The 12,589-nt window shown below is 36.9% G+C and overlaps 2 protein-coding genes across 2 annotated transcripts; both read left to right on the top strand.

Moving 5' to 3' along the window:
• Window positions 1–318: 318 nt before the first annotated feature.
• LOC126798363 (synaptotagmin-3-like) lies at window positions 319–4,231 on the top strand. The gene is made up of 12 exons (XM_050525312.1): window positions 319–432; window positions 719–817; window positions 938–988; window positions 1,080–1,203; window positions 1,391–1,509; window positions 1,784–1,885; window positions 1,979–2,053; window positions 2,469–2,545; window positions 2,644–2,896; window positions 3,271–3,684; window positions 3,884–4,021; window positions 4,103–4,231. Exons 1-12 carry the CDS (start codon window positions 319–321, stop codon window positions 4,229–4,231), a joined length of 1,695 nt encoding a protein of 564 aa, XP_050381269.1.
• Window positions 4,232–4,760: 529 nt separating this feature from the next.
• On the top strand, window positions 4,761–7,110 carry LOC126798367 (29 kDa ribonucleoprotein A, chloroplastic). The gene is made up of 5 exons (XM_050525317.1): window positions 4,761–5,134; window positions 5,244–5,345; window positions 5,862–6,179; window positions 6,274–6,381; window positions 6,736–7,110. The coding sequence occupies exons 1-4, from the start codon at window positions 4,787–4,789 to the stop codon at window positions 6,337–6,339; spliced, it is 834 nt and encodes a 277-aa protein (XP_050381274.1). The 5' UTR covers window positions 4,761–4,786; the 3' UTR covers window positions 6,340–6,381; window positions 6,736–7,110.
• Window positions 7,111–12,589: the final 5,479 nt, after the last annotated feature.

Here is a 12,589-nt window from a genome sequence, read left to right as displayed (position 1 = left end):
ACATTCTTCAGCAGCTTCCTTTTCTGGACAACTCCCTAAACTCCCAAAGAAGAACATGTTCCACCCTCAGTCAAGATGCTACGTGGACAAATCATACTTCCAACACGTGTCCGGGTCTCGTCATCAAGAGCTCAATCTAACTAAAATGTACTTACAAATCAAAAGCAAATATTCTGACACGTGGACTGTACAACGATACTCTATTTTGGCAGTTTCTGCCCCTATGCTCAACTTCAACCGCCCCCGCTTGCGTTTTTCCGATCTTGTTCCGGTTTTTAATTCGTAATATTTTTGTTTATTGGAAATTACAAGCCGGAAATGAGACATTTGTATTTCATATTCGAGTTTACTGGGTTCCTTATTGGTTTTCCAATCGGTCTTCTACTGGGTTTCTTCATATTCATATTCTCATCTAAGCCCAAAGATGTGAAGGTTCGTGGTGATCATAATTTCTACCCTTTCCTCATTTTTCCTTGTTTAATGCCAGTTTTAATTTTGGTTGACATTGGTTTGTAGGGTTGATAACTGTGTTTCCAATATGGTGATGTCTATTATACCATTGAAATTCTGCACTTTTTGAATAGGTTAATTCATATGCACATACCCAGATGGCTGATTCTCTTTCACTGAAATATTCAACTGGTTTTTGCTGCTTTTGACAAATTTTGGGTTGAAATACCTAGTATATATGGCCATTGTTTTGATGTAAAATGTGCAGGATCCAGATAGAAAATCACTTAATGACTGTGATCCGAACTCTCTGGTTGATCTTTTCTCAGAGATTCCTCCATGGGTGAAGCACCCTGATTTTGAAAGAGTTAGTTCAAAGAACTCATTGAGCGCGTCTCTCGTTTGTTGTTATATACATTGCACTGTCACATTTTATTTCTAGACCAAATTGAAATAAGTGGTATGAACAAGCTGTATACTTTTGCAGATTGACTGGTTGAACAAGGCTTTACATGATATGTGGCCTTACCTTGATAAGGTGATTTGTAAGTTTCCCAATACATATTTCTTTGAATTAATTGGTAAGAACCACCTAGCTAAATGTTTCCCTTGTGTTATTTTATTGAAAGGGAATATGCAAGATTATCAGAAACACAGCAGAGTCAATTTTTGCAGAGTACACTGGAAAATATCTGATAAATTCCATAGGATTTCAGAGCTTGAATCTTGGAAGTCTTCCTCCTACAATCTATGGCAAGTTCTTATGTAATTTCATATATGTAGGCATTGTGTAGTGAACTTGTGCATATGTACTAGAATGTAGGTGTCAGCAAGATTTCAATGAGGATCATTTAAGTAGTTTTTTGTTTGTTTTTTAGAAAGAAAAAAAAACTTTATTTTTTCTGTGGCAATTCTTGTTAGTTAACTCATCATATTGCAGGTATCAGGGTGCATGAAACAAATGAAAACGAACTCGTAGTTGAACCTGCTATTAGATGGGCAGGAATTCCACACATAACTGTTGTGGCAAAAATACTGTCGGCTCGGCTTATAGTTCAGGTTGGAACTAATTTCAGCTGTAAAAAAGCCTTTTCTTTACAAAAAAATCTTCATGTCAGCAATATTCCATTGCCAAAACAGTCTGACATACAGTGCTGATGATTCGACTGAATCTGATAAAAAAGACAATACATATTTAAGCAGAAATAAAAGTCGCCAATGGTCTAATTAAATCGATATTTGGACAACAAAACAGTTTTGATCTAACAACAGTTTGGAAATGTGAATTGAGATGCATTCGAAAATCACTTTGTTTCATTATTGTTCTTATCAGCTGATGGATGTCCAAGTATTTACAACGCCAAGGATAATCTTAAGGCCTCTTGTACCAACATTCCCATGTTTTGGAAACATAACATTGACTTTGATAGACAAGGTAAATTGACACAAATTTACACACAGTAATATATAACACTTCGTGTGAGTGTATGTTCTTATGGGAGCAGATATGTCATATATGTCCATGCAGCCATATGTGGACTTTGGACTCAGAGTACTGGGAGCGGATGTTATGGCAGTCCCCGGATTTTATCAATTTGTTCAGGTCACTCTTTTTCTCTCCCTGTATTCTGTAAGTTGGAGTTGTTTAACTTGTTTTTCAAGCTTAATGCTGTTATTTTTGAGTGAAAGAGAAGTAGATAACAACATTCAAAGTGGTTACACATTATAAACTGCACTCGAAACTACTTTATGTTCTGTGGAAGCCATAAGAATTAAATCAATTACCATGTGTAGCTAATTTGTAAAGCTTCAATGCTTTTATTGGAATTTGAGAATTCAGTAGGCGAGTATTGTATTGTATATTCATCAAAGTTTTTGGTTTTTTTTTTCAATAGAAAGTGAAATTTCTCATTCTACCATTTTCTTCAGAAAGATTAAATTTTATTTGCATGTTTATCGTCAAGAGTCCGGTATGATGCAATTCATATTTATCTTCTTCTGTTTTTGGTGGTAAGCAGGACTATATAAGAAAACAAGTTGCTAGCCTTTATTTATGGCCCCAAACTTTGAACATACCAATTCTTCAGGATTCATTGTAAGTTTACCTGAAAGTACAGTAAATCTAAATAATGACACTAACCAGTTTCCAGAATACATAGATGTGTCTGCTCATATGATATGTTATTTCCCCAGATCAGGAACTATAAAGAAGCCTGTAGGCATATTGGATGTCAAGGTTTTAAGAGCCAAGAAACTCTTGAAGATGGACATCATTGGAACATCTGATCCTTATGTTAAAATCGAACTAACCGGGGACAGGCTTCCACCCAAGAAAACTAGCATCAAAATGAGAAATTTGAACCCTGAGTGGAATGAGGATTTCAAGCTTACAGTTAAAGATCCGGAGTCCCAATTCATTCAGTTTCATGTCTTCGACTGGGATCAGGTTTGCTATGCAATAAATACATCAAACTGTTGTCCTGTTAGACCTTTGGTGCAATATAAGACGACATACATATTTTTGAGTGATCATTTTTTTAACCGAGTTTTAAGTCTATTGTTAGCATTTTGGCAATGATGTTCATTTTTCGGTTAACCAAAAAGTCAATTATGGAGTAAATTTCCCCACATATGAAAACTTTCAAACCAACATGATCTTTACAAAATTCTTGGCCTTGGTTACCTAAAAAAATTATCAGAGGTGACCCTACTGTATGTTATACTAGTTGTATTCGGTTTGTTATGCTAGATTGCATGGTATAATACCTTGCTGCGCTAGCTTATAGCAAATTTACAGTTATATCACGCCTGCTTTATCAGATTGGGGCACATGATTCTATCGGATTGCAAATCCTTCCATTGAAGTCGCTAAGCCCAGATAATACACAAGAATTTACACTTGATTTGGTGAAGAACACAAACCCTTATGATCCTCAAAACAAGAAAAGAAGAGGCCAACTTGTGGTGCAGTTGACATATAGTCCTTTTATAGAAGAGAGCGGTAGTGGAAGACATAACAGTGGACCTTCGAATGGAGATCGAATGGTAGATAGGAAGAAGCTTGGAATTAAGAGCCGAAAGCGATTCATGTCATTTGACATGTCTTCACAATTAGATGCAGCTGGTCTGCTTTTGGTTACAGTTCAAGGAGCAGAAGAACTCGAGAGCAAGCTTTATGAGAACCCTAATCCTTACGTACTGGTTCGATTTTCAGGAGAAAAGAGGAAAACCAAGGTGAAGATATAGTTAATGAGCATAGAAACACATCATGCACTCTCTTTGGTGACTGTTTTGAGTGTTTTCTGTGCTTTCCTATTTATCTGCATAATCTGAGAGAAAAAAAAAACACATTTCTATCTGATTTACTGTAATGTATGTATTACACATTCGGTTTTGTTCATCTCATGAGTTAATGCGTGTAAACTTTGTGTAGATGATAAAGAAAACCCATCGGCCATATTGGAATGAAGAATTTCAGTTTGTGGTAGAAGAGGCAACTCTGAAGGAGAAGATCCGTTTTGAAGTAAAGAGTAAGAAAAGAAACCTCTTCGCCTATCGTTTCAGAAGAAAGGTAAATTCATATACCATAATGTCATTTAGTTTTATGTTTGATTCAAATCCATGCACCTGAATATCATCCATCTCTATCTAGGAACTGCTGGGGTACATTGACATCAATTTCAGTGATGTTGTATACAATGGACGCATCAGAGGCCAGTACAACTTGATCAACTCCAAAAATGGTGTTTTACACGTCGAGTTGCACTGGAGTACCACATGACAGACATCACAGGTTTTGCAGTAACGAATTACTTCTAACAATAGTCACCGATAATTGTACATCCACTAATTGGGAGATTGGAAATGAATCAATAGTCGTCAATCGCTTACACCGCAGTTGACATTAGTCGTTTTCAATTTGATATTAGGAGCTTTTCTCAGCCACATTAGTGTTGTGTTCAGAAGCAAGTATAGGTGTTTGTATTTTGACCTCAATGTCGAGCTCCCTCAATTGAGATCTTTATGGGCCAGAGTTATGGCCCATGCAATGTAATAATAATGAAAGCAACATGGCCCATCTTTCCCCACAGAAATATCTCCATGCATTTTTTGTCCCCCTCTCTCACATCTGATTCAAACCATAGCCAACGGGCTCTCTAAACCAACGGCTCCGATGAAGCCACAAGTGGGCTAAAAATCGTTATCCGTAATTCCCACCAACTCCAGGGGTATATCCGTCTGTAAAAATATCCTAAACTCCTTCTTCTTAAACCCTCGGACATCCTTTTTTGCTTTGCAAAACCTTATCTTGTTTCAGAAGAAGAACAAAGCAAATATGACTGCCTCTACAGCTTCGTTGGTTCTTCCTTCCCTCACCCCCCAAACCCTAGCCCTCTACTCCCTCAAACCCACCTCCGTCTCCCTCTTCTCTCTCTCTTTCTCATCACTAAAGCCCATTTCGATTTCGGCCTCATTTCTCAGCTCCGGCAAGTCGTCCAGGTCGGTCGTGCGACACGTCGCCGTTTCGGACTACGACCAGGACGAGGAGGTTCTCAGCGACGACGGCGGCGAGCCCAATTTCTCGCCGGACCTTAAGCTCTTCGTCGGGAACCTTCCCTTCACTGTGGACAGTGCTCAGCTCGCTGAGCTCTTTGAGGGTGCTGGGAATGTTGAGATGGTTGAGGTATGGGTTTCGTGTGAAAGTTCGAATCTTTTTGTGAATTGAGTGGAGATAAATTGTGGGTTCAATGTTGTTTTGGGATTAATGGAAGATTTTCTTATGTATTGGGCAGGTGATATATGACAAGACCACTGGGAGAAGCAGAGGATTCGGGTTTGTGACCATGTCGAGTGCTCAGGAAGTAGAAGCAGCTGCAAGGCAGTTCAACGGCTATGTAAGTAGCCCTATTGTGTCTTTTATTTGTTTGTGTATTTGTGTAAATGTGGCAAATTGTTTGAAATTTGAGAACGTTGGATACTTGGATTGAGAATTGTTGAAGATTTGGTTAAGCAGAAAAGTTTGTGTTTGAATTATGGCTACTATAGTGATTGCTCTATTGGTCTGAGTGATGGATATATTTGATTACATTTCGTGCGTGAGAACCTTGAACCTATTTATTGTGTATTAGCAAAGGTACATCTTTGCAGAAAGTGAATTAGTTGATTGGGCTCATGAAAATACTTGTTTATTTGAAATAGAATTGGTTTGAGAAGTTTGGTAATGAAGTGAAACTTGTGAAGATTAGTTCTGTAAAAAAGGAAGTTTGTTTTTGAGCTCAATAATACCTGTCTTGATGTGAATTTTATGCTCTATGCCTAACATCTATATTGGCTTTTAAGGGCCCTGTTCATTGTATATAAGCAAGAGTAAACTATGGAACTCTATACCTAACATCTATGACTTTTTGCAGGAACTTGATGGAAGGGCGTTGAGGGTAAACTATGGACCTCCCCCACCTAGGACTGAGGATTCTTTCAGAGGTGCCAGGGGAGGTGCTCCCAGAGGTGGTGGAGGTTATGGTGGTGACTCTTCCAACCGCCTGTATGTGGGTAACCTTGCATGGGGTGTTGACAATTTGGCACTTGAGAACTTGTTCAACGAGCAAGGAAGGGTTTTGGAGGCCAAGGTAGTTTTTGACAGGGATAGTGGCCGGTCGAGGGGTTTTGGTTTTGTGACATACGGTTCTGCTGAAGAAATGAACAGTGCCATTGAATCTTTGGATGGTGTTGTACGTATATTATCACCAAAAGTGTTTGTATTATATCCCAGGTGTGTCACCATTGTGTTTCTAATTTTGTTTCTTTTATAATTTTTTTTTGCAGGATCTGGGTGGAAGATCTATTCGCGTCAGCCCAGCAGAACCAAGGCCGCCAAGGCGTCAATTTTGAGTGTTGGATCATTGAGAGTCATTGGCCAACAGAATATTTGATGTAAAGTTTTGGCCTGAATCTTTCCTTTTTGTATGATCACATTTCTCTTTTGAAGCATTAGTCTATTGCAGATGTATTACCACTGTTTTGAATGGATAGAAGTAGAGACACCAAACTACTCATATAGTTTACCAAGTGATGTGACCGTAATTTATGTGTTCATATCCAGTCCTGTTCTTTACTTCTACGAGTCTATCACTTATCCATGTTAATTGGCTTATCGTTTGGCGGCCTATACGTAGATAATACTTTGGCAAATTTGATGTGCTAATAACTCATATTTCTGGGGTATGAATAGAAAAGTTTTACCTGCTACTTTCTTGGTATTCTAATATGTGCTGACCTTATTGACAGGGAGTTAGGAGCCAAATAGCTGTAAGTCATTGCGTTTTGTCAAGAGTTCTCATATTTTGCTCCCTTGCACCACGGTTGAATTCGTGACTGGTGGTGGTTTTTGGCGTCGACCTATAGATGGGCAAGAGCGAATGTTTTTTGAAAGTTTAAATCTATGTTCTGAGTGCTGGGTTTAGTTAAGGAACTGATTTGTGATTTATTTTTTCTTTTCAACAACGGTTTATAGATTCAAGTACATGAATCATCATCTAATAGTCTGCTTTACCTTGACATGTCACTGAAAGAAATCCTGATGTGTAATGAATTGCAGGAGAAATGTACAACCAGATCAGTTTTTCACTCGATTGATATCCAAGTTAAAATGAATTTCCAGTTCTTGTGCGAGACCAATTGTTGGTCTCCTGCTTTGAGTGTTGGAGATAAATTGTTTGGTCTTCTGTTTGTGATGGGCTATTAGCTGTATGCTTGGTTGATCATGTTCATCATGTTCAAAAGCTTAGAAATGATATTGTTGAGTAGTTGAGATACCGTACACCATAATTCCTGACCCAGTGTTGGGAGGACTCAATACAACTCTTCTGGATTCTGGAACACATTCTAATCTTCTAATGGCACTGGTTGTTCATGCTGAATGTTCCTGATTTCTCAACAACTCCTTTTGAGTTCTGAAATGGATTTATCTGAAAGACCTCAGTCTTTTGGGCTTAATAGCATTTCAAAACGAGCTGTAGATCTACATAAGTCCGCAAAACTTGGAAGCTGAACATTGAAAAGCAATCATTTGTAACCAAGTACACAGATAGGAAACAGCCATTGAGATTACTCAGATTAGTGGAAGGAGAATTCGAGGATTCGACACCCCCTCTGTTTTTTTGTTTTGCAAATGACAATTGGATGTTTTTCCTTTTCTTATTTAATGAACGACATTGATGGAGGGAGGAGATTCGAGTGTTAAACTTCAGGTGTAGCATTAAGTTCGTTTGCATAGTAGAAAGTAGAAACATAACTCTTTCTAAAATTTGAGTTTTTGGTATCCAGGACGCATAGTCGAATCCTATGAAGACATGCACTCATTTTGGGTGCTTCTCATCCTCTTTTAGATCACTAATGAAGTTGAAGCAATCATGGATTAATGTCACAGATTGATAGAGATTAGTGGGTTCGCATGCGGTTTCTTCTTCCATAATACAAATAAAATAAGCATACGTCCAATAAGCTTCTTGCTATATGAATTGTTATGAAAGACAAATGTTTGTGAGCATAATGATTCTACTACAGCATTGTAGTTCGTAATCTTTGACTTGACGCCTAAGTGTTCTAGAGAAATTATATAATTACTCATTTTACACGTGAATATTTTATGCGCCCGTTTTAGATCAGATATATCTTGCATAGGATTAGGAACATATATACGTTGTCTCTATTCTTTGTGTATCTAGAGCAAACCACATAAGTGATATGACTTGTAATTATTTCATTTGGCTCTAAAATAACATTTCTAGGAGATTACAGATAATCCGTATTATGAACATAAAAGAATTTTGGGTAACGAGGGGCACTCTTAAACTCATCAGTGACCTTTATAGTACGAAGCCCCTGCGGTTTGACCAAATTTTCAGTAAGATATTGACATCTTCACAGTTCAGTATTCATCTTCCAATACTTTGAAGCGCTCATACGGTTTTACATCACTCTTTTGACCTTATGTTCAAAATGTTTTGACAAGATAAATATTCTCTGTAAAAGCAGAGATTTCTTACAAGGACAAAGGGTTATTTGACTTCGGAAGAACCATAATTGGAAAATCAAAGTGCTTCTTAAAGATTAGTTAAAACTTAAAAGGCATGAACCAAGGAATACCTACCCAAACTTTGGAATCTAAATTAGGTGGTATCTTCTATCCCGTCAATTGTGAAACAGTTTTGCTTCCTGAAACTCCATTACCGTTTGTTCATCTTTCACCTTGATAATTTTTAAACGTCTTCCAGACTTCATATGTATTCTCTAAAATTATAAGGTCCAATCATTTTGTTGATCAACAAAAAGCTAAATAAAACAAGGAACCACGACGAATGTTTTAAGAGCCGAATCATTTAAATTAAGCTAGCATATGCAAAAAAGTTCCTAATGGGCTAGTGCATCCATCTTGAAGCAGATAGGCACTATTATTATGCAAGAAAGCTAGTTATGCAGATTTTTTTTTTGGGGGTGTATTGATTTTGTGTGAATATCATATTTTGTAAGTTTCTATAAACTGTTTTTCTCGGTCTGTTTGTAAGTTACTACAAACAATGAAGTAAGGGTCATCACTTGGCCCGCAGGCCTAAAAGCCCGTGGGCGGCCTGTGGGTAGCCCGGCCCAAGACCTGGCCCGGTCAAAGCCCAATCACAGCTCGACCTATGGGTATAAGGCCGGGTAGAGACCGAGGGTTCAAACCTCGGCCCGGCCCGTTGGAGCCCATAAGGCCAAAACTTGACCCGGCCCTAAAAAGCCCGATCAAAACTCATTCATTTTTAAATTAATAATTTTATATGTATTTATTTGTTGTATATGTTAATTATTTAAATTATTTTGTTATATTTCTTAATTTTTGTACTATATTTAGTTAAATAATTATCATATCTTATTTTTTATATAAAAAATATACATTACACATAAATATAATGTACCCGACCCGGTCTGTTTCAAAAAGCCTGTAAGGCCCAGGCCCGTGTGTAGTCCGTGGGCCTCAATTTTATTAGTATGCCCGGCCCGGCCTTTACAATGAAGAGACATTAGTTAACTGATGTAAATTGAAAGTAATTTGTTATCAGGTAAGTGGTGTTACAATCACCCAATAGAACATGACTGAGGTTTTATGCTTGAATCTGAACAAGGCCAATGGCCAGATGATATTGATCCATCTCGATAGATAGAATGATCGACCTCGTAAGATAATAGATAGGAACATGGACGGATCCATGATTTAATAATAGGGTGTGTTAAATTTGGGCGAAGGCCAAATTTTTTTTTAAGGACTTCGTAGTAGAACAATGATAATTTCAACATGTAAATAATAGTTTACGCCTATTGGAACAAGATAGAAGACTGAGATTCAAGTTAAATGAATTATCATATGTACTTTGTATTGATAGAGAATCTTAAGAAAAACATAGCAAATAAACTCAAAAAACTAATATAAGAAATAGATACGAATGATTAGAATTTTATGGATGAAGATTTTTCAAATAGAGTGATTAGAGTTTTAGAGTAACAAAAATTGCAGAGGACTTATATGAGAGATAGTGTAGTCATGGAGTGGACGACGAGAGAAAAAGTCTTGACTTTCAACCTATTTTTTCTTATTTGTTTTTCTTATGTTCTAATATCTAGTAAAATTTGGGTTTCTTTTGAAAAAATGGGGTGGGCTGCAGACTTTGCATCCGTGCCTGGATAGGGAGGGTACGTAGGTGTTCATTATGTCAAAGACTCAAAATGAATATGATTACCACAGTTCAAGTGCTCCCACCTTGTGTGGTAATTTTTCGACAATGATGATGGTGATATGATTACTAAACTCTACAACTATTTGTTACTTTTCGACATCAATAATAGTTCACAATAAGAATCATAATGTCTGGTGATATTTGATACATGATATAGATGTAATAAATTAAATCAGAAAAATATAAAAGTAAGGAAGCGACGAAAATTAAGAATAATGATTTGAAAATAGGTATTTCGCACGTTCTAAAACAACTAGCTGCTTGAATATTTAAGAAGATGATCTTTTGGACTTTTCAAGTTGCTTGTATAAAATTGCATATTTTAATTTGTGAATCAAATTGAGTAGATTTTAGTAAGAATGTTTGTTTGAGATACATACTATCTTTTTGGAATGAGAATAACGAGATTTACAAAACTGACTTTAGTGAGCCCAATCAGTTTTAAGCCAATTAATGGCGTTTTACTATTCTGATTCGAGATTTAGTATTATAGGGTAGTTATAATATTTTCTTTTTAGACCTCTTTTATTTAGGTTTCTTTGTTTCATTTTTAATTTGGATTCTTTGGGTTTCAATGTTAGATTATGATTTTGATTTTGTTTAGGTTATTGATACCTATATAAGCATCATTTTTTTGGAGATATTTTATATCAATAAATCTTTGAGTTTTCTCAATTATCCTGGTGAATTTCATAACTTCTCGTGGATTCGTGAAACCTTATTCTTGTGGATTCAAGGATACCATTGGTGGATTCCAATGGATTAATTCTGTTGCATCAAGTGGTATCAAAGCATGTCTAACCTGTCTCTTTTATCTATTTTGCTTATCTATGGGTGACGAACAACATGGTAACAATCCGGTTACCATAGCATATCCAGATGTTGCTTCTTCATATTTTTCTACATCAATGGCTGCTTGATCTAATCAGCTCATAGAAATTCGCGAGTTGTTGGAAGAACATAATATCAATCGTAGTAGAGACATGGAAGGATGATCAAATGGGCGAAAGAATACTTCAAGTCAAAATTGTAGAAGCAGTCAGGGGCGGACCTACGTGTATTCTAAAGTGGACTCAAGTCCACCCAGATTTTTGGGGGAAAATAAAAACTTACTACTATATACTTATAGAAGTTGGTTTTCTCAAGAAAAAAGAGTGATTTCAAAAGCAAGAGATATATTTATTCACACCACCACAGATTGACGCAGCTGCGAAGCAATAACATAACAATTGCACTGAGAGCCTTGCTTAGTTTCTATCCTCTGTGCCCTATTGCTTCGTTTGATTTGGGTCCTCAGATATCAATTATGTTATTGTGTTCATGCTTCTAGTACTGTCTATTGAACTCAACCCACTTAAACTAGTATATAAGAAGTTTTCACGTAACTAAAAAAATAAAAGCTCTCTCTCTCTCTCTCTCTCTCTCTCTCTCTCTCTCTCTCTCTCTCTCTCTCTCTCTCTCTCTCTCTCTCTCTCTCTCTCTCTCTCTCTCTCTCTCTCTCTCTCTCTCTCTCTCTCTCTCTCTCTCTCTCTCTCAAGGTGCATCCCAAATCTCAACAATGGGAGCCTTACATAATTAGCTCTCTCTCTCTCTCTACTGACTAGGTGTGAAAATTCTCTTACACCGCTGTTAAGCAAATTTTTGTTAACAAATTCAAGTCCACCCTATGTTGAATTCCTGGGTCCGCCCCTGGAAGCAGTAACAAGTTTTTGCCAGTTTTCCGGTCACATGCACGAGGTGCTAGAGTTTTCTAAACTGACTGGATGAGGTTGAAATATTCTTAGAGATCATAATGATTCCATATCATAAGAAAGTCAAGACGGTTGCTTCCCATCTCAAGGGACTGTGGGATAGATTACAAAAAGCCAGAAAGATGGAAGGTAGAGATCATGTTAGAACCTGGAGAAAAATGAAAGGTCTTCTTAGAGAAAAATTTATGCCAAGATATTTTTTGATTAAGAAGTACCATTCTAAGGTGGAAAAGAAGAAGATATAGCTTGAGGAGTTTGCTTTACCTATTGAGAATAATTTTTCAATTGAAGAAAAGACAAAATATATTGCAGTGGAGGAAGTCTCCCAAGAAATTGTCGATGAATTTTCAATGGAAGACGCTCCACCAGAATTTATCTATGAAGAGTTAAAAGAAGAAATTACATTTGTTGACATGGTTATTATTGTTGAAGAAAATTTGAAGTTTCAATCTAATTATTCATAAGAGGTTATTCAACATTGTAATTTTGGGATGCGAGAAAAATCTGTTCAAGTAGCGTTTGACAGGCTCATCTTTGGAGTTGGCTTCATGGTGGTGCCATTAGAGTTTGCTGAAGATCGTGTCTACAAGCCACATGTTCAATTGGGGTTTGTTATCT

The sequence above is a fragment of the Argentina anserina genome, chromosome 6, assembly GCF_933775445.1.
Source record: "Argentina anserina chromosome 6, drPotAnse1.1, whole genome shotgun sequence".
Classification (NCBI taxonomy): Eukaryota; Viridiplantae; Streptophyta; class Magnoliopsida; order Rosales; family Rosaceae; genus Argentina; species Argentina anserina.
Note: the sequence above shows the minus strand (reverse complement) of the source record. Positions and strands in the feature narration are given on the sequence as shown.

Excerpts from the sequence above, each read along its gene's own strand:
- LOC126798367 (XM_050525317.1), top strand. The coding sequence starts at position 4,787 with ATGACTGCCTCTACAGCTTCGTTGGTTCTTCCTTCCCTCACCCCCCAA. Across the intron at positions 5,135-5,243 it reads GGAATGTTGAGATGGTTGAG|GTGATATATGACAAGACCAC; the intron begins GTATGGGTTTCG and ends TGTATTGGGCAG. Across the intron at positions 6,180-6,273 it reads TTGAATCTTTGGATGGTGTT|GATCTGGGTGGAAGATCTAT; the intron begins GTACGTATATTA and ends TTTTTTTTGCAG.
- LOC126798363 (XM_050525312.1), top strand. The coding sequence starts at position 319 with ATGAGACATTTGTATTTCATATTCGAGTTTACTGGGTTCCTTATTGGT. Across the intron at positions 1,510-1,783 it reads CGGCTCGGCTTATAGTTCAG|CTGATGGATGTCCAAGTATT; the intron begins GTTGGAACTAAT and ends TGTTCTTATCAG. Across the intron at positions 2,054-2,468 it reads GATTTTATCAATTTGTTCAG|GACTATATAAGAAAACAAGT; the intron begins GTCACTCTTTTT and ends GGTGGTAAGCAG.